The following is a 25,677-nucleotide window of genomic DNA, read 5'->3' on the forward strand; positions in this document are numbered from 1 at the left end:
TTTTTGTCTCTTTCTTCATTTTTATGCATTGGCCTTGTTATTTGACTTTTCTTTTCAATTTCTATAAACTTGTTTATCATTTTGGATGTATTGTTTGTGCTGGGCTTGGTTTTTAGCACCATACTTTAAAGCACTTTTATGAGTGGCAGGTGCTATATCAGTAACGTTACTTTTATTTTATTAAGTATACAGAGCTAAATCTAATCCCACATACCAACTGAAATGGTTTAGGCACAAATATGCTCCTGACTAGGACACACAATGCATAAACCTGAACAGGCAGGTACTGAGCTGACCAGGTAGTTACTCTTGAAGAGTTGGGGGCCGTTTGTTTTTGGGACCGCGGAGCCTGTGCTGACAGGAAGTGGCTGTTCATCATTTGACCAATCACAACAAGAGCAGTCCGGGATGACGGAGTCCGCAGAGAGGAGCTGGAGAGGACTCTCCACTAGCATCGACTCTGTTTGTAGCGACGTTAGCTCTGTCATTAAGTTAGTTGTCCAGCCTTCTTACGGCCAGCTGGACGCACAAAACCAGCGAAGGTCTGACATTCTTTTCTACGATACAGAGCAGTAGAGCAGCACGTATACCACGTAACATTTTGGCTGGGAGATATCGGTGGAGATGTGTAATAAGCTGCATTGGACACTAAGGACTTACCTGGCTGCCAGTCTATCAACTGACAGCTGTCACCGCACCTAGCTGCTTAAGCTAGCTGGCTAGGTGAGATAACGGCTAACAAGTGTTTTTTTCGGGCTCGTAGCCTGGCTAATTTAGCCAGCCAGTGCTGCTCTCGGTTCTCGGTGGAAAGCGGCGACTTCCGCATGAACGTTATATCTTATTATTTTCGCCACAATATTTGACTCCGCCTGCTGTTCAAACTATGAGTTAGCCGAAGAGCGTTGGACAGCGGTGTTGAATATTTTGAGGTCCAGCTAGTTAGCTAGCATTTAGCTCGAAGCTAGCTCAGCTTTCATTCAATTTTTGAAAAAACTGCTAACGCGGTATCACCAGCACCTCAGCGAACAGGGACTGGTTATATCCGACCATAGTTGTTGCTACCTTGCTAATACATTTTGGACTTGAACGTGTTTTGGATACCTCGGAGGAGAAATGAAGAAATTTTTTGATTCTCGTCGGGAGTTGGTGAGCTCCGGGCCTGGCTCCGGAGTCGGTGGAGGAGGCGCTGGTTCCGGCGGCGGTGGCAGCTTCATCGGACGGGTCTTTACCATTGGACGTTATCAAGTGACCGTCGAGGAAATTGTCGCAGAAGGTGAATTATGTGACTTTTCTGTAGTGTGGGTTGCACAAATGTCACACAAACACGTTTAACTAGACCCACAATCTCAACTGAACCACATCGTGGTGAGGATGAATAGACAGGTAACATAAGTTAGATGAATGAGTGGGCCTGTTGTTTTTGTTTGGCTGTGGCCCAGCTAAAGCACCAACGTCATGATACACCATCTTTACGATATGCTGTATGGTGGTCGTGCTTATTGGCACAAGGCTATCACTGTTTCAGTATGAGTTGTGATCACCCCTGCTGCTCTTTTGATGATCACTTACTTGCCAGATGGCCTTGTTCCAATTAGACTTTTCCTCTGGTGCCTGAGCTTTCTTATATGTGTGAAATGACCACAAACGTTGGGGAAAAGAGATGATTTTATGTAGCTGACAGCTGTTCAAACTCACTTCTCTTAGCATAATTACACTCCTTACCTCAAGGCTGGGCGTAACACTGAGTAACTGGCTTTTCTACTTTGTTTAAAAGGACCAATGCCATGCTGAGTCATCTGTCTTGATATGTACAGAGGGAGTGACACATCACAACTGGAAATTTAAGAAGTTTGGATAACAATGTTGTGTTAGTTAGAATGAGGGTAAAGGTTATTAGGCTGTGCAGCATCATAAAACACGACCTCTTGACAAGGTGGGCAGATTGCACACAGGTGACAGGCACTTTTCTATGTTAATAACAAACTTGCATGTCAGTTAGCAGGAGGTGAATCCAAATCATTGACGTCAGGGGTGAGAAATGTTTTTTGAAAACAAGTCTTAACTTTTAAGCTAGTTAATTGCCAGAGCATAGTTAAACAGGCTTGTTGATACAGGTTTAATGGTTTCCCATGGTTATTTGTTTTTCCAATGAGAGTCTGCCATGCTCTGTTAGCTAGGAGTGCCTGTTACTAAATAATAGATGAAAGAAGACTGATTAATTCATCAGTACCATAGACGGGGCCCCATCTGTTTGGCCACACCACAGTTTTATGAATGGTTTTAGACCTCTAAACTCAGTCCTACCCTGCACTGAGATGTCAGGTGGGACATTTGGTGGTATTTGTGCTGTTGGTGATAAAATATTGTAGGTTTCTTTAGGGATCAACCAACACTTTCTTTTCAGGGCCAGTACCAGCTCAAAGCCAAAGCACTGTGTTTTTTAGTATCTAATAGCTGACAAAATCAATTATTTTAAAAATGCAAAGATACTGTAAAACAGAAGTGCTGAATATCAGCCTTGCTTACCCCTAGTTTTCTTTTTTGTCCTGGAAATACTTTGGATTTGATGCAGACATTCGCCTGAAAGAGGCCCCCTTGAAGTTGGTAATTGTTAGGCCTCATAAACAGGACTGTTCATGGAAGATGAACCACAAGAATTTCCCCAATATTATTAATCTTTCACGAAATGCTAGTTGGAATGTTTTCCTGCATATCATATTTTTTCTTGCTCTGGCAGTGGACCTACTGTTTGCAGTGTGACTCCCCCCAGTGTCACTAGACCTATTTATTCAGATGTTATTGGTTGTATTTTGGGATATTACTTTCTGTTTGCAGTTAGCTGGCTGCTGTATTTGATAATGTGCCTTTATGTACCTCTTGCTGCTCCCTTTGTTGTCAATGTGGAAATCTGTTGCCTTCAGCTGCAATAAACAAACTTTTCACAACATACAAACAAAAGCAGTCAGAGGAGAGGGACATGCTGGCTTTTGTAGTTTTTCAGCCCTAAGATACATGCTTGAAATCATGTCATTAGTCTAGTTTTTAGTTTAGACATTTTGGCTTCAGGTGGTGTCTGTGATTTGTTCTCAGCTTGTTTTTCTAGGATTTTCCAAGAAACAGCTTTTCTTTCTTTCTGTCTTTCAACAAGTTTTTTATGTGTCTATATAGAGCTACTGCTGCTATCATTAGACCTGTTCTCGAGATGTGTATATAACATGATTTATTCAGTTTTGTATGCATCAGCTTTCTTTGGTCCATGGTAATATTGTTCCAATAGGTGAGACTGCTGCTGCTAGTATTTCTTGCTCTTATTGTGATGTCATGTAACCGTGCAGCATTGTAAACAGCATTGTAGTCATGAGGACATGTGAAGTAGTCCTCAGCCTAGATGGTAGTTATGTAAGTTCCATTAAACTGATGACAAACTGTGGCTGAACACCATTCACTATGCTTTTCATGGTAATGCCCAAAGGTGTATTTTTGTGTGCATTTGCTTGAGCGTGTATCCATAAGCTAGAGTGGTATAATCCTGACAGTCAGGACAATCAGTTACGTCATGAGGCAGTGGCTATTTGTAGGTGTACTTACAATTATTTGCTCACACTGTCTACTGAGATTGTAGACCACTGCTAAATGTTGCTTAAGAAGGCTGCTAATCCCTCTCATTTCTTAAAGGCATCTCAGATTAGACTGTGCGAGGCAGCGGGGGGGGGGGGTGACTGTCTGAACTCTCACATACCGCACACACACAAACACACTTAAAGCCTGTTTTTTCACATGCTCCTGAAGTGTTATTCCCTTTCAGTATTCTGATTCAGGATAGTGTTAGCAGTTGTTTTAATTGAAACCCACTTTGCAAGCACTGCTCTGCTCTGTATTACTAACACTAATTAATGTTAGTGTGTCAGCCCAGTGCTCTGCCAGTACCATGTCTGTACTGTGGTGCAGATTTTAGCACTTCATTGTGAAATTTCCAGTATTGAATTAAAGCTGATGATGTCAGAAAAATGTGATGAGTTATCATTCATGGTGACTTTTCCCTGTTGCATACAGGAAAGAGCACTGAAACAGACATGATTTCATCTGTGAGGGTTATGGTCTTTATTGTGCCATTTAGGAATCCTGTCGAAAAATAATTCAATTTTTTGGAGTCTCGTCACCTTTTGTACTCCTTAAATAGTATGACTCACAGTGATGATGCCCAAGGCTAAATGACACCCAGACCAGTCACGTGGAGCTGTCCCTGGCTTAGTGATGCCAGCTGGATGAGTCAGCCCAGTGCATGGCATTAACACAAGCTGTGAGAGAAAAAAAAACTGTGAACAGTAGAGCGGCAAAAACAACAAAATTCAGACCTTTACATTGAAAGCTGTAAAGAGAGAACCAAATGCACGCTGAGGCCAGTTTCTATCTAGCAATCAGTGAAGACAATAGACTATCCCACAGTCCACAGTTCAGTGCGGTGCAACTACAAATTTTGATTGAATTTTTATGGCACTTACAGAAATGGGAAAAGCTTGCAATGTGAGCTTCATGTATAAACGATATCCCACTATGTCTTTAGTTTTCAGACGTATAAATTGATATCTAATGACAGAAAAATGTGTTTAATATATCTGTGTAGTTGTTCCTGGTTTGAGTTGCTATGGATGGATACAGCCATCTTGTGGTTTTTCTCATATGTCAGCATCACTGTGACTGAAGGTGGTGTGATGAATTCTCTCACTTCCTGTATCCTGTGACAGTGTTCTCTACTTCTTGCATCCTTCCCCTCAGCACAACTGCTGACTCGCACAGTGGTGTTTCAGTCAGCAAGCCATGCACTCATCTTATTCAATAATCCCTTTAAGCTGCCCTTTTCTTACCTCATTACTAAGATATCATCATCAATACATACATACACTTGAGTTTAGCAGAGGCCAATTCCATTATTTCATCTGTGTCATTAGCTGCCAGGATTGAGAGATGTCTGTCAGGGTCAGAGTAAATCTAATGGATGTTGAACTTGGGAGACTCAGAAAAGACAAATTGTGGTATCATATTGCTGTCACGAACACTTCATTTGACATACTCGGTGTTTAACCCAGGTCTTTGGAAGACTCGGCTATGGGCAGATTTGGTGGTCTTTTATTCGTGATTAACCTCTAATCAATTGTTGAGACTTTCATTTAAAGATATTGCTTAAAGTTTGCATCCCTGCTTACATTGGAAGAACAACCTTGTAGCCTACTTCGAATATTTCGTGGTTACACTGGTAGAGAACTACAGAATATGAGCACCTGACAGTTATTGTTATGAAAAAGTGAAATTAACCTAGTTTTAATATTAGCTTATGTTACACAAAATAACGTGTCAACATGTATGGTGTTGCTGTAGTTGAATGTCTAAAATTGCAGTTGAGCATGATATTTTGAGATAGTTATACTGTTAAAATTTGGATGTGCTCATTAATTTTTCTCCCTCTCTCATTTGCAGGAGGATTTGCCATAGTTTTTTTGGTGCGAACTCATCAAGGAGTACGTTGTGCACTTAAAAGAATGTATGTCAACAACGAGCATGATCTGCAAATCTGCAACCTTGAGATACAGATTATGGTGAGTAAGACTGTCCTGTAACTGACTGCTGGGTGCAGCAGATAACAGTTTTGTTCTGATACTACTGTATGGTCTTGTAAGAGCGGGCTGGGTTATTGTGCTTTATTAATGTAAACCTGTTTGCAGTCTGAGAGGGATGGGATTAATGACATCAATCTTGTGTAACATAACACATAGAGAATTGACGGTTAAATACTTGCTTTAATTTTCTGAGCCTTGTGGTGTGACCGTGACTAACCACTGAATGCTTGAAATCCTGAAAAATATCTGAAGAAATATCTTTGACCCAGAAATAATTTCAATAACAGAGGGGAGTTCAAGGTTTGAATTGGAATTGTAAGTAATGGAATTCTTCCTAAACTGTTGAATTACCATCTGAGCTTCCTCTCTCATCCATTTCCTTACTACAGTCATTACTGTAAGTGAAACCAAGCAGTTCCTGTAGCCACACCCTGGTTGGCATGATTGTTGCTGGATGGTTATCGTCATTATTCTAGACTTTGGGTAGAGAATCAGAATTTCTCATCGGATAAAGATAGACTGAATAGTTACAAACTATTGTTTCTGTACTGTAAAAGCTATAAAATATGTGTCTGTTGTTTTTCATTGTTGCTCTCTCTGTGTTTGTTTACACAGAGGGACCTAGTTGGCAACAAAAACATAGTTGGTTTCCTGGACTCCAGCATAACAGCAGTTGGAGCTGGCGATGTGTGGGAAGTCCTAATCTTAATGGACTTCTGTCGAGGTAAATCAGCCCACCCCCATCCCATTCTGTCTCTGTTAAATTCAAAGCTCCATTACCCTCAGCTCCTCACAGCATCCTGTTCTGTTCGAAGGCAAATGTTCGACTGATAGCTGTCGTGGTCAATAAAACTTCTGTTTCAGTCGATGCACCACTGAGTGGTGGTATTTATAGAAAGTTAACATTTTTACACTACTGTGTAGCTGTTAAAGTGTCTGTAGACCTGAATTGGCAGAATACAACCATGCCACTTTTGAGGCGAAGAAAGACAATGTAATGCATCAATGCAAATGCAGAGTTAAAGGAATCAATTACAGTAACAAACCAAATCATTTTTAATTTTTTTCTTTCTTTTTTAATAAGTCAGGATGGATCTGTTGGTAGTTGTTGTGTTATCCTGCCAAAAAAACCAACAAACAAACCAACTTATAAACATTCAAAGAAACGGAAATGGGTCCAAACATAACCTCCTTGGCAGAGGTAAATATGTATTCCGATGGGCATAGCTCGGGACAGTGTTAAAACTGACTCTTTGTTGATTTTTTTGTGTTATGCAGGTGGGCAGGTGGTTAACCTAATGAACCAGCGGTTACAGACAGGCTTCACCGAAGCTGAGGTCTTACAGATCTTTTGTGATACGTGCGAGGCGGTCACTCGTCTCCACCAGTGCAAGACTCCAATCATTCATCGAGATCTCAAGGCAAGTCTAATTTATTTTCCAATACACACATACTAACTCACTGCATACCCCTTTTTAATTAATGGCCACACTAATTATTTGGAAGTCATTTATTGTGACATTGTTGTTTACCTTGTGTACTATCAGTTCTGACAGGCCTAATCTTGTATCCCTCATGTAGGTGGAAAATATTCTTCTGCACGACAGGGGACACTACGTGCTGTGTGATTTTGGAAGTGCCACTAACCGCTTCCAAAACCCTCAGACAGAGGGGGTGCCAGTGGTGGAGGAGGAAATCAAAAAGTGAGTTTTTCTGGGCTCCATACACCTCCATAGCTCTGTATACTGATTATAAGACATAATGTCATAAGAAAATAACTCTATTGTGTAAATTTGCTTGTATAAGGTATTGAATTCTGAAGTATTAGTGTAATTAGTTATTTCGTTTTTCCCCCCAAGCTATAACAAATTCTTCAGGAAATCATGTTTTGTGAAACCATGATATTTTCTGAGATGGTTATTGTACCATAATGTAGCAACGGTAAAACGGTAATACTTTTGTAACTGCTTATTTTATCTAAATCTAACTCTGTTGGGCACTTCTACATGGTCAGTAAATTATATATAGGATTACATCTGTATTTCACTGAAAAACATGTCGGATAATATTAAGATGTTTGACTATAACCTGTTTAAGAGAGGTCAGATGACACAAAACTTTGGGTGAAAGTCTAATCAGTGTACATCTGTTATATATTCTGATTAAAAATATATATATAAAAAAAAAGAACTTCCTGCAGTCTGAACTCTAAGTCAATAGAAAAACAACACATTTTGAAGTTTCTGTTTGTTTGTTTTAAAGCCCTTGTTAATCAAATGATGGGGTAGGAAAAACCAAATAAACACAGGAGGTCAGGAACCCCAAACAATTTTTTAGGTCTGTAAGTGTTAAAATTCAGAAGCTCATTTGGTGGCTGTGACTCGGGGGTAGAGCCAGCGTCCTGTTATCAGAAATTCTCTGGTTCGATTCCCCTGGTCTGCATGTCGGAGTGTCCTTGGGCATGATATTGAACCCCAAACTGCTCTTGATGTTCTGGTCAGCACCTTGCATGGGAGGCACCGCCCTCAGTGAATAAATGTATATATGAATTAACTGCAAGTCGCAATGGACAAAAGTGCCTGCTAAATGCCCTAAAATGAAAAATCTCATTGCTCTGCTCTTGAAACCAGGTACACAACATTGTCATACCGGGCCCCAGAGATGGTCAACCTCTACGGTGGAAAGATAATCACAACAAAGGCAGACATTTGGGTCAGGACTGTCATTACCACTATGCTACATAACTTTGCCTGAATGATCACATTAGTTCACCATGATAATCTACTAAATACTGACATGCTAGACATAGTCTGAGTATATTTATTCTCTTGTCTGTACAGGCAATGGGTTGTCTGCTCTATAAGCTGTGTTACTTCACACTCCCTTTTGGGGAGAGTCAAGTGGCGATCTGTGATGGAAGTTTCACCATCCCAGACAACTCCCGCTACTCCCAGGACATGCACTGTCTAATCAGTGAGTAACCCTGTTCCTCAGAATATACACACTGCCCTACATACATCATGTGCAACCCTGATTCCAAAAGAGTTCCCTTGCTGTGTAAAAAGTCAATAAAAACAGAATGCATTGATTTGCAAATCCATTTGCCCTAATATCCCACTGAATATACTATAAAGACAGGATATGATATGTTAAAACTGAGTTTTTTATATTTAGATATACACTCAATCTGACTTTAAATCCTTCAGCACGCAAGGTGTGAAGCACCACAGTATCCCTACTGTTTTAGAATCGAGGTTGTTCATCCTATGTGCGTGTGCAGTTACTGAAAGTGTGGAAATATAAATTTTCATGTGTCTCACACCAAACGTCCGTTGTTCATTGATTTCTCAGGATACATGCTGGAACCTGACCCAGATAAGAGACCAGACATCTACCAAATATCCTACTTTGCCTTTAAACTGGCTCGACGGGAGTGTCCAGTCCCAAATGTACATGTAAGTCGCTATGACAAGATGAATGGCAGGGATTTGAGATGGAAATGTGCTGTAGGGTTAGTGTTGAATATTTGCAGCGAGGTCAGATTTTTTTCTAAGCCTTTTATGCATCTCATCAACAGTGGTTCAGTTGTCTTGTTGCTTTCTAGGAAATTAATCTGTGACGTAATGATATTGGAGAGCAGCTATGCCTTTTAGCCTTTGCCACGTGACTGCCTTCCATCCATCATGTCCTTTTCTAATGCAATTACAAAGTAGTTGAGCACTTGGTCCCCTGATTCAACCAGAAGTCTACCCCCCCTCAATGTTTTCTTTACATCTCCCTGATAAAGACATACTAAGTTAAAATAAATCTTCTTACTGTTGTAGAATTCGCCTATTCCTGCAAAACTTCCTGAGCCTATCAGAGCCAGTGAAGCAGTGGCCAAAAAGAGTCAAACCAAAGCCAGGTGAGTGAAAGCAAAGCAATTTGAACGTTGTAATCATTGTAGGAAACTTCAATCTCCTCCCCAGTTTTTTCTCTTTGCTTCCATCAGGCTCACAGACCCCATTCCTACCATGGAAACCTCAATTGCACCTCGGCAACGGCCCAAGGCTGGCCAGGCTCAGCCCCAGCAGATATCAGGAATTCTTCCAATCCAGCCAGCTCTCACCCCACGCAAGAGACCCAATGTGGCTGCCGGAGCACCCCAGGCCATAGGTATAAGTAATTCTGTACATCTGTATGTCAGGGTTAAGACCGTTCTTACTTTATAATATGGTGATGGGTTTATGGTGACGATCGTCCTGGTAACACTATATTCACAATATACTATATTCTTGTATTGATTTTGGTGTAGTGAATTGCTCAAGTGGTTGTCAAAGACTTGTATTCCCAGTAGTTCAATTAGCTATAAAAAAAGTCTCCATAAAAGTCTCTTAATTGTCTCTTTATGAGCTGTTTGGCATCAACACGTGACAAGGCAATCAATCCGTCACCAAAAATAGGCAGGCAAGAATAGATGGTGGCGTGATGTCATATTAATTACAGCAGCCTACTCTCCAGTTTTTAATGTGCAGTTCTAATGTACTCATTTGCTGGGTCTCCAAATAACTCATGCTTATGAATTAAAATGTTTAATGCGTTAGAAAAAGGGAGAAACACTATAGAGAAAAGGTCAAACTTTTATTTTATTCATCTAGCTATATTTAATGCATTATGGTCAATAAATGCATTCATTGTTGCCGGAAAATATGGTGTAATATTTGTTTTTGTCTTCAGATGAAAGTGAAGATTAGGCCCAAATATTGTTACTGAAATTGTCCTTTTGACATTCATTGAGGCCTACAATTAAACAAATCCAAACACTTAATTCAACTGTCAAGATGTTGTATATCTGAAATGTGGTTGAATTTTTCTAAGATAATTTCATGTGGTCCATGTTTTTCCTCGTTCTTCTCATGTTCTCCCTTCCAGGTGTTGGTATCAATGTCCCACCTGCAGCTGCTGTCCAACCTGCTCAACAGGCTCCTGCTGGCCAGGCTGCACCACAGCCAGCTCACACCGCCAACATGCAGCCACAGGCTACACCACAGCATCAGCAGCTCCTCATGAAGCAGCAGCAAGCTGCAGCCTTCTTAAGCCCACAGAGTAACCAGCAGGTAGGCATCCTCACAGAACATGAATGGAAATACTTTTTGGTCACATTGAGTAAATCTCACTCAAGGACTTGGAAAGATAATATGTGACAATGCTGAGGACACATGGTGACATACTCTCCAACCAAAGATCTGAGCTTATTCAGCAAATGTTCCAGGAGAAATGTTTGGAATAACTTGGGCAATAAGTCTTCCTTTATTCACAGAATATTCCTACTTTCTTTAGCACCCCCATTTGTGATTTTCCACCAAATTACCCCAATAACTTATTAAAAAACAGTGGTAAGTTCGAGATGTAATCTTTGCAGGTAGCATACATGAGTACCACAATACAGTCACAGTTTGTATCAGTTTGTTCAGCTTCTCATGCTTCAATTCACAGCATAATTATCCATTTAATGACACACGCAATACATTGCCAATACACAAAATGCTATACTGAGCTGGTAATTGGTAATACAAACACATGCTGTAGGTCGGCTTGACCTTACTTGTTTGGCCATGGTAACTGGTAATGGTAATCTTCAGTCTGAGAATTCAGTTACTAGGGTTAGTGATGGTTTCCATGACGTGACACTTTGAATAATCCCTCTCTTAGTGTTTTTCACCTCAGTTGTCTGGTTGTCATTGTCCTAAAAGTTGTAATTCAGTGTAAAATGTTTTGTTCATACAATGCTATTGATAACTGGTGTATTCTGAAGATAGAATATGTGCTTTTAGTGACAAAAGTCTTGATTATAACTTTAAAATGTTGTGAATAGTTCCCCCTCTAAGTGTCTCTGTGTCTGCCTCGTCCATTGTGTGCTTTCAGAAAGACAGAAAATAAACCCTGAAAAGTATGCTATAAAAGACTATTGCACCCGTCAAAGAGCTATAAATCATGTCAAACTGGGCCTTCCTCATGCTTGGCTGTGTGGTATTTTTATGTAGCATCAACTGGTACAGAGTCTCCACCAGCAGCAACAACAGCAAACATCATCTCAGGCGTTTTCCCTGCTGCAGTCCAAAGCTATGCCTGTTCCTCCAGTTATTACCCTGCAACGGCAACACCTGCAGCAGCAGCAGCAACAGCAGCATGTAGCTCATGTCCATGAAACGGCAGCTTATCATCTGATCCCCATCCCTGAGTTTGCGGTTGTTGATCCTGCCGATGACCCAGAGAATTTGGTAACATCCTACTCCTGCTGTCGTCTGCTGCTCTTTTGGGCCAGGGAGTTGATTACCAGCTTTTCTCTACCCAATCACATTTTAAAGCTTTTCTTCCTCGTCAAGGGAAAAGGGAAGGCAGGACTGCTCTTACTAACGTGAATGGGACAATGTGATTTCCATGTAGCTAGAAGTGCTTCCTTTCCTGCCATTTTTATTAGACCCTGTAGTAAATTACTGTAAAAAATCCTGTTTAACCAAATCAAATATCAGTTCTTTGTTTCAGACTTTGTTGACCTCACTCCATTTTCCTGGGAATACGTTCTTCCCTTTCCATAACAGTTTTTCTCTCTCTTTGTTGTGGTTTTCAGGGAATTTATAATCCGTCGTCTCGAGCAAATTCTCTTTTCCAATTGATCTTTCTTGCTTTGTTTATTTTTTATCCACTAAACTGGAACTGCAATTCTCTTGTTTCTCCTCATAATTCCCTCTGTTTCTTCCTCGTAAAGACTGCTGGCAGAGTGATTCACAAAGTCGGCTCATTGACGCCCCCCTCGTCGCCAAAGATGGCCCCCAAGAGCGGCCACAGACGCATCCTGAGCGATGTTACTCACAGTGCTGTGTTTGGGGTCCCGGTCAGCAAATCCACCCAGCTACTCCAGGCAGCCGCAGCTGAAGCCAGCCTCAACAAGTCCAAGTGGGTAGAATTAACTCCCTTCAGTGATCTGGGGATGAACTGTCCTTTCATGGCACTGAGTGTGCTGAGAGGGGCATGAGACAGTCCATTCATATGACAGAACCCCAAAGGAGGATAAACAACTCTTTTACATAGCAGAGAATCCGTCCATTCAGTCTTTAAATAACTCTGTTCAGTCACTCGTATTTGCATACATCAGTGAGCCAGTGTCCACAGACTAAACACCCTTGATCAGATTTCAGTGTACACTGTTATTCTTCCTTATGTTTACACTGCAGATCAGCCAGCACTACTCCGTCTGGTTCCCCTTGCTCATCCCAGCAGAGTGTGTATCATCCAGCTGATGGTGACGCCCAAACAGCCTTTACTGCACCTACCACTCAACCCAGCTGGAACCCCTTTGGTGATGATAACTTCTCCAAGCTAACAGCAGAGGAGCTGCTTAACAAAGACTTTGCAAAGCTAGCTGAGAGTAAGTTGTTAATTACATACTTATGTGTGCAGCTTTGGTAAAATGTTGTGTGTTAAATAATGTTTTGCTACTTTCTTATGCACAGCTGCTGCACCAGGAGAGATGGTCATGGGATCCAGTGAAAATCTCATTCCAGGGCTCAGTGCTTTTCCAGGTAATGGTAATTCTTCTCAGTATGCAAAGTCATTTTGAGTGATATATCAGTCATCAAGTGGACATTTCCCTCTCATCTATTTGCCCTATTGAGAGAAGTCGAATTCAACAATTTTGTGCTGCCCTATTGATGTAATCATCATAAAGGTTATTATATGTCCTACACATTCTTTTCTTTTGTTGGTCATCCTCTCACCTCCCTTTATTTCTTCTCTTCCACCTTCATTCCCTGTGCAATGTTAAACTGAAAGATCTGCAGGCTTTATGAGTGCAGCTTCAGTGTTATTGATTGTCCAGGAACCTTTTAATAGCCTCTCTTACACCACAGGTAATTTTCTTTGAACGAGCCCTGCCTTTGATCCTCTTCGTCCTCTAGTCACTTGAACAAATACATTCTTAAAGCTTATGAGTCACTCTTTTTATTTATTGAAGAGGTTTCCTGGATATCACACTTCCCAGAGGTTAGTTTATGAGAGCTAGTTTTGTGGTTTGGATTTGTACACGGTCCTATCTTGTTGACATAGCAAGCGGCTTCACAGTGACTCCTTGTCAGCTACCTCTTCAGCTTCCATGAATAGAGGCCGTAGCTACAGCTAGAGCGCATCTCATTTGCAGATCTTTGCTTTTGCTGTTGCCTGGCAACGCAAAGGACAAATTCTCCTTTGTTAATTGGATTGCCTTACTGCTGGAAGAGCCTGCTTACCAGTTAGCCTAAGAGCAAGAGAAAGTTGAGCGTGTTGCTGCCTCGTTAAAAATGATGACCAAGCCTTTGATGTTCTTCTCAGTCTAGCCTTTTGGACTTTTGGAGGTGCCTGCTTCTAAGCTGTGTCACCTCCTTTGTGTAGTTGCTGTTTAAAGCTTGAACTGACTGGATAAAAATGTTGAGGCTATTACATAATCAGGATGTGGTTAAGCTTCTCCACCCAGCCTAAGCTGTCTCTCTTACACGATGTCGCTCACTCGGAGAGGATGCACACAAGCAACAGTCTTTTGCTGGTGGAGCAGAGAGCGCCACCTAAGCAGCACTTGGACAAGGGCTGAATCGTTGAAATTAAGAAATAATTTTAGCATACTCTCTGCTGACTAGTACAAGAATAAGCTTTGTGACATTTAGGATTTGTAAAAAGCTTTTTGATCAGTGTTGGCCTCTTTCCTATAGTGAAGGGGGCAAAAGGTCACATCTGCTGTGCCATTTTCTGACATTCCGTGTATAAGACCTCACCCACCCACCATTTTGCCCTATAACAGTTTCCTGTAAGTATGAGCTGCAATGAAAAGTAATTTGTCGTCTCATGCATGAACTGTATTCCATTTTAACCAAATTTATATTTGTTATAATAACAGAGTAGCACAATAATGTGCACTGCAGTGGTTTTAAAGATGAATAGAAAGGGTTGACATGTGAAGTGTCAAGCCTCATCGGGGCAATCTATGGTAACTGTGAGGGAACTCACTGGTTGCTGCAGCTTATTTTGTACAATTAAATGTTTGGTGTTGACGTTTGTCCTTTACTTTAAGAACATGAAAAATTAGGAAAGGATTTAGAGTTTTTTGTCCTTGCATGAGATTTCACCATTTTAACTGGACCCGAGTGTGTGGCTGTGGTGGGCTGAGCTAGATAACCTAATAAACAAATCAAACAATAATTTAGTTGTTGCTTTATGCTTTCATTAATGTTGCAAGCAACCACATGTCGAGCCTTGTGAATGTAAAATGACCATGAAATATGGACATGATGTGGGCCGTTTCGACTAACACTTTTGGCCATGGCAGGTCAAGCTGTTTTCATTTTTTCATCATTTTATTTTTCATTTCCATTCCCTCTTACATCACATTGCCTATATGCTACTATATTAGAGATGTAACTAAACTGTAATATTTGTAAATATTAAATATTCTCCCACATTTATAGATTTTTATATCTCTTTAGTTTTTCTGCTTCTTTTTCTTTGTATGCAAACTCTTCCCTCATCGCCTTCTTCTCTGCCATCTGTTGCCGCCAACCTCTCTCCATCTTATCTCTCTGGCTCACTCGCAGAGAAGCTGATTGAGGGACTGAAGTCCCCTGAAACTTCTCTGCTGCTCCCTGACCTTTTAACCCTGGCTGACCCCTTCAATAGTTCTGCAGAGAGCTCCACCAATGGTACTAGCTCTGTTCTTGTCCCATGCCTTGCCCTTTCCCTAAATTCCCCATCTGCTCTACATGTGTCTTCTTTGTCTTCCTACTCCTCTGTCACTCACATGTTCACAAAGTCCCACTGGGGGAAGGAGTAAAGAAGATCTTCATCAATTTAATCCATACTTAGGCGATCTATTTCCTTTTAAATTACTACTTGTGTCTTTTTTCCACTTGCTGTCCTGTTGTAGCCAAGGCAGAGGTGTGTGTGGATTCACTGATTCCTGGTCTGGAAGCCCCCCAGGCCCAAAGACATTCAGGCCAGCCAGAGCTCATCCCCACCAGCATGCCAGGTTAGCATCCTGGCCCACAGAATAGGAAATTCCAGATAATTCTTTGCAGCATTTTCACCAGGGAAGAATTGTTTCCAGTTGTGGTCATGATCCCCTTGTCACTTGTTCAAATCATCATGACTGGAGGTTTTTATTGGGGGATTTTTACTACTGCAGGCACTGTCCGGGCAAGAATGTGTCATTGTGTCCTGTCACTCTCTCAAAATGGCAGTGACTGGAACAGTTGCTTTAGTGTGGCACAGTGAGAACAGATTTTATATTATCAATGTTGATCTTCCAAACATGTCTATATTCTTCTGTTATTCTGTTATGCTTTCAAAGATAAAACTGTTTTTACTAACAAACATTTTTCTTTCTTTTCTTTTTCTTTCTGGCTTTGCTTCATTCTAACTCAGACTCTCTCACCGGGGAGGACTCTTTGCTGGGCTGTGATCTGTTATCACATACTGCACCTCATGGAAACCAGTCTGTTTCTGCTCTCCCCTCCTCCTGCTCCTCTGCTCCTCCTGGCTCCGGCTCGGGATCCTGTCTGGAGGAGCTGCCGCCTGGTCAGACAGCTTCCGGTAAGACCTCCCCCCCTCAGCTAGCCTTGCGTCTGCTGGGTGTTTCAGCCCATGAAGCCATCACAAGAGGGCCTGCTCAAACAGCGAAAACAAAAACGTGAATTTAACACATTCGGTGTGAGCCTCACAGACCCTTGACTCATTTGTAGAAGAGCCAAAAGCCACCTAAGATGCATGGCTTGTAAATACTGTGACTGCCCTGGCTCCATCTATTTTTAATCTACTTGCATCCTTCTTTCTTTATTGGCTCTTTTCTTTGGCTGAGTTAACTTCTTTGCCCCCTCCATCATTCCTTCACTTCCTCTTCCTTCAACGCAGACTCTGCTTTCCTCATGTCGTGTGGGGAGAAGGGCAATGACGACGAGTTTGACCCTATTCCTGTGCTCATCTCCAAAAACTCTAATCAAGGTAAGGTTAACAGAATCCCGAGATGAGCACTCACACCTGCTGAAGCCCAGAACATGAGCCTCAAAGATGATTGACTTAGCGCCCAAATTCAGTCAGACTGTGACTGCTGAATTGAAATGGCTTGTATGGGTGTGCTTGTCACATTGAGGCTTTTTTTTATTTATTTTTTTTTATCCCATCAAGCTCTCACATTAGTCATCTTTCTCTCTTTTGTTATTATTGTTACACTGCCAGTGGTTCTCCAACTTGCAGGTGTTTGGCTCTGTAGTTTATCTTAAAAGTCCCCTCATGTTAGAAAGGCATTCCCATACTCTCCCCCCTGTAATGATGCAGCTGTATAAAGATGATCCCAGCTCACTCTCTGCCTGTTTCTCTTTCTCTTTCTGCCCCCATTCATGCATCTCTCCGCTCTGCCATCATTTTACCCTCATCTCCATCAACTCCTCGCTCCTTTCTCCATACAATCTCTGTTAATATTACTTATTCTTTTGCTTGTTTTTCACTTATCTCCCTCGGCTCTTCCATGTCCATCTCTGTCTCTCTCTCTCTTTCTTTCTGGCACGTTTCAGGTGGTCACTCGCGCAGCAACAGTGGCAGTTCAGAGTCCAGCATCCCCAACTTGGCCCGCTCCCTTCTGCTGGTGGATCAGCTCATCGACCTCTAGAGGGGGTGGGAGAGGTCGAAGGGGCAGTGTGCAATCCTAACAAAGGGAGGGAGGGTGGGGATAGAGATGGAGAAGCCGAGGCACTTAATGTAGCACGTTATAAAGTGAAACACAGGAGCCAGCACAGATCGGTTCAGTGGAACCTTTCTTTTGATGTGCATCCTTGGCCTCAGCTCCATCTCTAGTTGCCTGATATGCTGGTTTCATATATCTCTGCTGGCTGTTGACATTCCCACGCTGGACAAAGCCTTCTCATTAATGCCTGAGCATATCGTCTGCTTCTGTCCTGGCTACACCAGTCCTCCTCATGCTTTCCTCATACTTGCATTAATATCCCTCATTGAGTGCACTGCCATGGTGATCGACTGTCATCACCTGCTCTTGTTAAACCGCTTGATCACAGCTGCATTGTGTTTTCACTTTGTGTACTCGTTCAGGGTTGAAGCTTTATTTAAACAAGCCACATACAGGCATGCTAATTTGTGTTGGGTCTGACTAAAGAGTGAGGAGTCAGAATGCTATAAAGACCTCCAGGATAATGATGCACTTTCCTGTGAAAGCTTTGTACTATGAACTATTGATCAAACAAAGATGCACCCTGAGGGAACCACTGGGCTGTTTACACTGATTGAACCAGTCTGTAAAGAGAAAATGCTCGCTCTGTGCTGTATTTACAGATTCCTCTAACTGTTGTGGTTTGCTTTTGTGCAAAAGAATTAGTAGAATTAGGCCTCGTTCAGACCAAATCAGATGTTGCAGCAAAGACATGCCAGTCCTCCCATTCATTTTGGGTGTTGGCAGTGCATTCAGGCTGCAGTGGTATGGACTGCAGGTTTTGCTGTTTTGAAAATTAAAAGGTGTTACAAAATGGAGAAAAGAAAAACAATGTCATGCTATGATGGCAAATCACACATGCAGTCGATCAGACTAGCTGGTCAACAGTATTGTTGTTCAAGATGTTTACTCTGAATTTGTAAAATTAAACTATAAATATAGCCTAGTATAGTGTTGACAAAGATATCGAAATATCGATACTTACTATTTGAGACAGTTTCAATACTCATTTTCCACAGTATCAATACTGTAATGAATATCAATATATTTTTTAAGATGTATCAAAGCTAATAATTCCGTTATCATGACAGTAGCCTAGTACAAACTGAGGCACACATAACATACAAATGCGATCCAGGAGCTCAGAGACAGTTTGCCAACCTTTGGCCGATATCTGATGGATATTAAGCGAGCTAAATATCTGGTTGAGTCACTGACGGGGCCAGGGAGCCAGGAACAAGCTACAGCAATGAGACATGAACCCAGTTTTATCATGCATCTGTGTATATGGAGCGGGCTCAATAATAGCTTACAGTTTCTGTCAGAATACATGGACACAAGTGTTTCAGTATTTGTAATGGTATCGTCTTATTCGAGATGGCAGTCATACTTTTTCAGTGAAGAATAATCCTCGCTGCCCGCACCTCTAAATCCATCCTCTCACCCATAGTCTTTTCCTTTCCTTGATGTTGTTTCGCTGCAAATCAGTGCTAAAACAACATTCCGCCTTTGTTCCGTAGTGTGTTAAACCATCGACAGCTAGACTCCAGATTACAAGTCAGAAAGTTGTATATTGTGAACAGCACAGACCTTAAAAGTCGTTCAGTTTGTCTGAGGCATAAGTTGCTTGTTGCCTCTGACAACATGCTGCTCTGCAAACTTGTTCATGTTCACAGACCATATTTTGTCCTCTGACATTTCCACACAAATGTGCTTATCACTGCAACACCTAATTTGGTCTGAATAAAACCTTTGGCTGTCTTTTTCTAAAATTTTGCACCACCTAAGGAAGTCAGATCTGGTCATTTCTGTGCCACCATTTCCACAGACAGTATCCATTTATTTAACAGTCAATTATCTAAATAACAGTAAATACGAGCTGCAGCTTCAGCTTAATTGTACATAGGTCTTTCTGGATGTTAAGCAGGGTGTTATTTCTCCTCAAACTCATCAGTCCTGGTGATGTGTTGAAAGCCTGAAACTGGTGATGTCAGTGTTAACACAGCTGATTCATTTGGCTCCATTGCCACAGCAGATGGCTTTCACTGTCAGCGTTATTTCCAACAGTTTGAAATGGTATGAACTCACAAGCTCACCATCATATCTTTGACCCACTGGTAACACAGGCACTGCAGAAACAAAAGGGAATCAAATTATTAGATGTTTAGCCATGCCAAAGTTAAAAGAAAATGATTATGGTATGTTCACAATGTGTCAGTCTCCTCTCAGGGTGAGGTGAAGATGAGCAGATTTTTAGCAGCTGTAAGAGAGAGGATGTAGATTTCAATGTAGATAATGTGCTAATAAGCTTTACATGAAAATCTCCTTTTTCTTTTTTTGTCATCCCCATTGTTTAATCTCTCCAGTCTATTCCTCTCACACATGTTGAGGTCACATTAATCTCAGCCAGAGGAGAGAATGAAAAAAAACTTCTTTATTTGTACATAAAATCACTATGATTCTGTTTTTATTTTGCTTGTCAGCACTGTTGAATCTAGATTTGTTTTTCTAGTGTGTAATATTTAAAAGCATTTCATCTATCATGGTATGAATAAATGTGACTATTACTGTATGGATAGTGCTCTAGAATGAATGTATGAAAAATGTAAAAATTTACAAGGATATATAGTGAAAAAAAAATATTTGTGTATGAAGCTGTATTTAAGAGTGTCGACCCAAGTCCCTCTGTCTTTTCTCTTCATTCATTGTCAGTCATTCAGCTAGTACTTCTCATCATCGATTCATGAAACAAAGTGCTTATGACTTACCTGACTGGGTAGTGTTTTTATCTCTCCACGGCAGTTCTTTACATAATTCTGATAAGTGTGTCAGAACATATATATACCTGTGTCTGTATATATTACTGAGATAAATTTAATCCAATGGGCAGCGAAACAGAGCTAATGACGGATGTTATTTCCCGATACCTCTAGCACCTTTCACCTCTGACACCTGTTCACTCTCACTGATCATGGGGCTTGTATGACTTGAAACAACTGCATAAATTATGTATGACTTCGCATTGTCAAAAATCCCGCCAACTTTCATTCTGGCTTTCTCTAGCCAACAAAGACTTAAATCCCTTTTTATGGTCAGTGTCACCTCGGATATTAGACTGTACATTTTAAAGTTAGAACATACATGGGTTTCTCCTCCTCCTTCCAGAGTGACATATTGTAAAAGTTAGTCATAGAAATCGACGTTCTATAAGAACTGGCATGGGTAAATAAAACTATGCTTTATTTCTTTCCATCTGATGTTGTTCAGTTAAGTCATTTGCAATTTTGTGGCTAATCTATGCAATCCTACAGTAACGCTTCATGTTCTTATCAGACACTACAGTGCTGTAGAGTTCTCGCCTTGGCTGTAGAGTTTGACTTGTGTTGCCGTGTGAAACCGATGTACTTGTTGTGCTGGTTGGGTTGATGTGGTGGCAGGTGTAAAAGAATGACTTTGATTATATCAAAATGTTTGACATGATTTGTCAAAGCAGGACCATTATGGATTGTGTACTTCTATTTTTATGGATTGAGGTTCAAAAAAGAGAGACACAGAATAAAAACTCATCAATGTGAATGTAAATTAAGTCTGCGGGGTCACTTTATTTGATTTGTGCTCGGGAGAACAGAGCCGGCTGGTTTTATTGACAGTCTGAAGATTTATTCTTCCATTTTCATTGTTTTAATTAGCAGATGGATCATTTTTCCTTCTGGAAACCAAATTAGATTGTGGATACTCTAATCTAACTTGGTTTACCACTGAGGCCTCCTCTGCTCAGATTTCAGTGTCGAACCATTATTTAGTGTGTGTCTTGCACTGTGGGGATATTTTTGCACCGCTTAGTACGAGCATCATCAGAAACTTGTCCGACAGCTAACACTGTTGTACTTTTGAGCTGTAGCTGATAAAATCACCAAGGAATGAATATTCCTACAGTATCTACTCACCCCTATTCCAAATGAAAGTCATAGTTCACATTTCTGGAGCTTCACAACAAAACAGCGTTGCAGCATTCACCTTAATAAATATAAATTAGATGGGGACTTGATTTAAAACTTAAAAAACATATCCGCCATACAACTCAAACAGCTTAATCCAGGTCTCTGGAAGCTCTGAGTTCATTTTCATCCTTGACATGCAGTCCAGCTTTTGGACCCAGGGTTAGACTCCAGACGGGGTGCACTTTACTTTTAGCTTTGAAGCTAAAGTAAAGATTTTGACTTGAACGTCTGAAGTAATGTCCTTTCAAATCAATTTGGGATGTCAGGGCTTCTGAAGGCTTGGAAGACGCTGGCTAAGCTGTATGGAGCCATTTTATGTTTGTTCATTCATTTAATGTACACTTCAATTGAGTTCTCGTCTTCTATAGCTGTTCAGGAGAATGCTGCAACACTGTTTTGCTGCAGAAATAGTGTCCAGAAATAGTTCTGTGATCTACGAAAGTTCTCCTGACTCTCCATCTGCATGAGGATGTAGTAGATGGTGAATAAACATTCATTTTTGGGTGAGCGTATACTTTAAAAAAAGGACCTTTTCCAGATTTTCCTTCCTACTTCTTCTCTTTCTTTCCGAACCCTTCATATCTCTGGTGTTCTTGGTAGTGCTGTATTTTAAAAGGACAGTGAGTCTCAGCTTTAGTGTTCCTGTTTGTTAAATTATACCATAGATGGACTGTAAGAGTCTGTGAGCTGTATTGTGCAGCTTCCGTTACACCAGCAGTCTCACAGGTTGTTCTTGTTCTGGTCGGGACATGGTCCATAGCTTCATTTTGTTTGGTTAAATTAACTGCGGCTCGAAATCATGTAGAAATGTGTGTACTGTGTGTAATGGGCAGAAAACAAAACAAAGCAAAGCAAAACAAAACCCGGCGTTTCCCTTTTAATGGCTGCAACTAACATCTTCCCAAGAGCTGCCAGTTAACAGCTGCCGCCGACGCTGCTGAGGTAAGACTGATCTGTCTCTGCTCCTCTGTGCAAACCTGTCTGTCCCTAACTGCCTCTCCTTTTGCTGTGAAGGCCCTTGTTTCCACAGACCTTCTGACTCCCTCTGAGCTCCTTCTACCTCAAAATAAATCAGCTCCAAACGAACATAACACTGACGAGAGGCACTGTTTTGTTTTTTGTTTTTTGGAGGTTGAGGACGCTGCTGCAGCTGTGGAAATGATTTGTGGAATCATTTGTGGAAACAAGGTTTTATTCGATGTTGTAATGGTAGAGCCGGCTAGTCTTGTCTGTCTCACGTGACCTGTTCACAGTAGAGTGTGTCTGTATTGTCGTAGTCCCGTGCTGGTTTTTTCACTGTTGGGTCGTTGTCATTGATTCTTCAGTAGTGACAGATGTTGCAGGTGATCCATCGGTTCATACAGTGTATGTGTGCCTGAGGTTTGATGGTCTAGTAGGTGCGTAGGCAGCTGGACCTCAGATGGTAAAGTTTCTTGTTAAATTAAGACTGACTGACGTTTTTTGTTCACCTCCTGAAACGTTCTTTTCTTTCTGCTCTCTGATACAGATGTGCAAGGGGAGACCAACGGCTACTCCGTGCTTGGTGAGGAACGAGAGGCTGAAGCTCCGGTAGAAGAATCTCAAGCAACCCAGGAATGTGTGCACTCCAGCGATGAAGATGACGAGAAAGAAGCTCACAAGGAGGAGCAGCCGGATGAAGGCGCCGTTGAGAGTCACGCAGCAGCTCATGACTGCAGCGGCTCCAGACCTCTGCTGATGGACTCTGAGGATGAAGACGAAGCTCAGCTGGCCACGCAACCACCCGCTACCTTCCACCAACCTACTCCAAACGCCTTTGCCCAGAATCATTCCCAGCATGCACACGAGCCGGCACAGGGGGCAGAAGTCCCCGCAGATGTTTTCTCAAAAGCTCCCTTTCGTAGCGGGCAAGAAGAGGCGTGCGACGTGTTCGCGAACGCGCCGTTCCCGCGCACCCTGCTTTCGGCTCAGCAGCAGCTCGACGTGTTCTCTCAGGCGCCCTTCGGGAAAAAAAAGGAGGCTACAGGAGCTAAGACCTCGCATCCTCAAGCAGCTGGAAGCCCTGATCAGGGGGTGTTGGGACAAGTCGCCCAACAACCCTTCCGCCCGCAAGCTCTGGCCAAATATTCCCGACACTATGAGGGACCCGTGCCCCAGCAGCCAGTAGCAGCTCACAGGGTCGTGTCCAACGTGAGCAGGCAAGCCGCTGTGGCATCCGTCCCCGTTGGACCTCTTCACTCATGGACCTCAGAAGTGAGCGCTGTGGACCCTTTCGTCTCTGCACCCTTTCACCTCAAGGCCCCGCAAGAAAAGCCCTGATGGCACACTCAGAGGTCAGGGCGGTGGGTCTATCAGCGCCACTGAATTATGCAAACTATACCAGGCGTTCTGCATGCTGTCACCAGCGCTGCAGCTGGACTGCAGGCCTGCATGGATCTCATTCTGGCTCCGGCTCCAATTAGTTCTGATAGTGCAAGGTCGTCTCTACACTTGAATGCTCCATTAGAGTAAGAAAACTGACATCATTCCCCGACTCCTTGTCATTTTTTTTTTCATTTTTTTTTTTTTTTATTTCTCCTGTCTCATCCTTTTACCCTTTGAATTTCCTTTTTGGTACGTACATCTACACAAAGACAAATGTGGTGGTCAAGCATTTGATTGTTTTCTTGCCTACCTCAGTTACTTTTTGTGTCAGCACTAAAATACAACACAGGGAGGGAGTCGATCGATTGTAGCTTTGGCAGTTTCATTTCCTGTGCGTTTTGAGCTTTACTTTGAAGCTGTGATCCGAACACGCCTCACTCCTCCACTTTACAAGTTCACGGACAGGACCGATTCAGCTCGAATCACAAGTTCATAACTTCACAGAAGCTTGGAAGGGGAAAAGACACTGTTTCGCACTGTATGAGTGCCGTCTCTCAACGCTATTGTGAGATTGTTGTGACAAGATGTTTCAGAGGAATTGATCTGTAATTACATCACGCAAAACATTTTGAAAGGCCTTATTATGCCCCTCAAGGTTTAATAGCTTTGGGCCTTTTGATGCTGGATAATGATGCATAGACATTTCAAGGATAACATTTGCTGACATGTTTGCATTATTGTTACGTGTTTTATGTTTGTGGTCACTGTCCTGTCTGATGAAAATGGAATATCAGTGTTTGTTCCACACAAAGTACGAACCGTATATAAATGTTAGGCCTAGAAAATACATTATAGTAGTTCCTTCGTTATGTAAATGTAAACCATTCACTTTCCTCTGTCTCTTCTTACTTTACAAGAAGATTTCTCTGAAGCCTTACACTCTCACAGTACTTCCCTCCGACCACATGAGACAGCACAAATCACTTTTGCCTTTTGTGCCCTCCTTAGAAGAACTGCTGCATTTACATCGTTTTATTGCACTTGCATTCACCACCAAATAAATACTGGTGTGCTGTCATATTCAACTTCCGTTTGCTGTCTGCCATATACCAACGCTCCGAGATGTTCATTCAACTCTTGCACGCATCTCTATGGTAGTCGGCTCCAACTGTGACTCTCACTTATGAACAACTGAAGCGAAACCTTGAACCTGCAACTTTAAACAAACGCTTTGCTGCAGTCACACAAATATCTACAGCACTTATGCTTCGCAGTTCCAGTCAGGGATTGTAACAGTCTTGGAAGCGAGATCTTTAATGGTGACTGATTGATGACATTCCTTTTTGAATTTATTTCCATCGCCATTTTTGGGTAATATTTTATTGTCTTTGTGCTTTTTGTAAAATCATGGAACATTTTTTGGTTCCCACCATGGCACTTTTAAGAAAGGGGATCCAAAACAGTTGAAACCCAAAGTTAAATTCATGTATTTCTCCGTTGCAATGTAAAATCCTTCTTTTTTCTGTTTTTTTCATTCTGAAGTGTACAATCTCTTTTATAAATGCTCACTTTTGTCACCCGACTTGTATACATGAAGGTTGCACATAGTCACTGACACAGAGTCAGGGTTCCCTACGAATGTGTTTTGATTGTAACACAGCTGTAAAATGTATTTCGAACAGTGTTGTCAAGGACGTCTTTGGAGGATTTAACTTGTTGGACAGAAAAAAAGCACTCGGAATACTTGTTATGCTGCACAGCCTGCCTTTGAAAACTATGTTGTAAATCATAAAAAAAAAACTATTAAATGAATGTAAATTGAACTTTGCAAAGTCGTGGGGTTATTTCTAATCATTGAAACACAGTTATGAATGCAGCATTTGCATAAATACAGTTTGAGGCTCTTTTAATTGGACAGTCTCTCATTTGCATACAGTAAAACCTGAACTACATTTGAGTTTGATGTATCATACTTCTTCCTCCCATACATGTATCTGAA

The 25,677-nt window shown here is 41.6% G+C and overlaps 1 protein-coding gene across 9 annotated transcripts; it reads left to right on the forward strand.

The window, feature by feature from the left end:
- The first annotated feature begins 319 nt into the window (after positions 1 to 319).
- On the forward strand, positions 320 to 25,501 carry aak1a (AP2 associated kinase 1a). 9 transcript variants are annotated; one of them, XM_030416593.1, is made up of 20 exons: positions 326 to 1,273; positions 5,476 to 5,594; positions 6,231 to 6,339; positions 6,894 to 7,036; positions 7,197 to 7,318; positions 8,246 to 8,327; positions 8,456 to 8,588; positions 8,967 to 9,070; positions 9,440 to 9,519; positions 9,607 to 9,770; positions 10,527 to 10,711; positions 11,639 to 11,875; positions 12,364 to 12,551; positions 12,830 to 13,023; positions 13,109 to 13,177; positions 15,215 to 15,319; positions 15,544 to 15,645; positions 16,041 to 16,208; positions 16,527 to 16,616; positions 17,186 to 20,916. In XM_030416593.1, exons 1-20 carry the CDS (start codon positions 1,114 to 1,116, stop codon positions 17,278 to 17,280), a joined length of 2,649 nt encoding a protein of 882 aa, XP_030272453.1. In that variant the 5' UTR covers positions 326 to 1,113; the 3' UTR covers positions 17,281 to 20,916. The 9 variants fall into 9 exon arrangements, with proteins under 9 accessions (XP_030272446.1, XP_030272447.1, XP_030272448.1 ...); XM_030416586.1 differs by lacking the exons at positions 16,527 to 16,616; positions 17,186 to 20,916 and adding an exon at positions 22,843 to 25,501 and having other exon boundaries at positions 320 to 1,273; XM_030416594.1 differs by lacking the exon at positions 16,527 to 16,616 and having other exon boundaries at positions 323 to 1,273.
- Positions 25,502 to 25,677: the final 176 nt, after the last annotated feature.

Source organism: Sparus aurata, chromosome 5 (assembly GCF_900880675.1).
Source record: "Sparus aurata chromosome 5, fSpaAur1.1, whole genome shotgun sequence".
Lineage (NCBI taxonomy): Eukaryota > Metazoa > Chordata > Actinopteri > Spariformes > Sparidae > Sparus > Sparus aurata.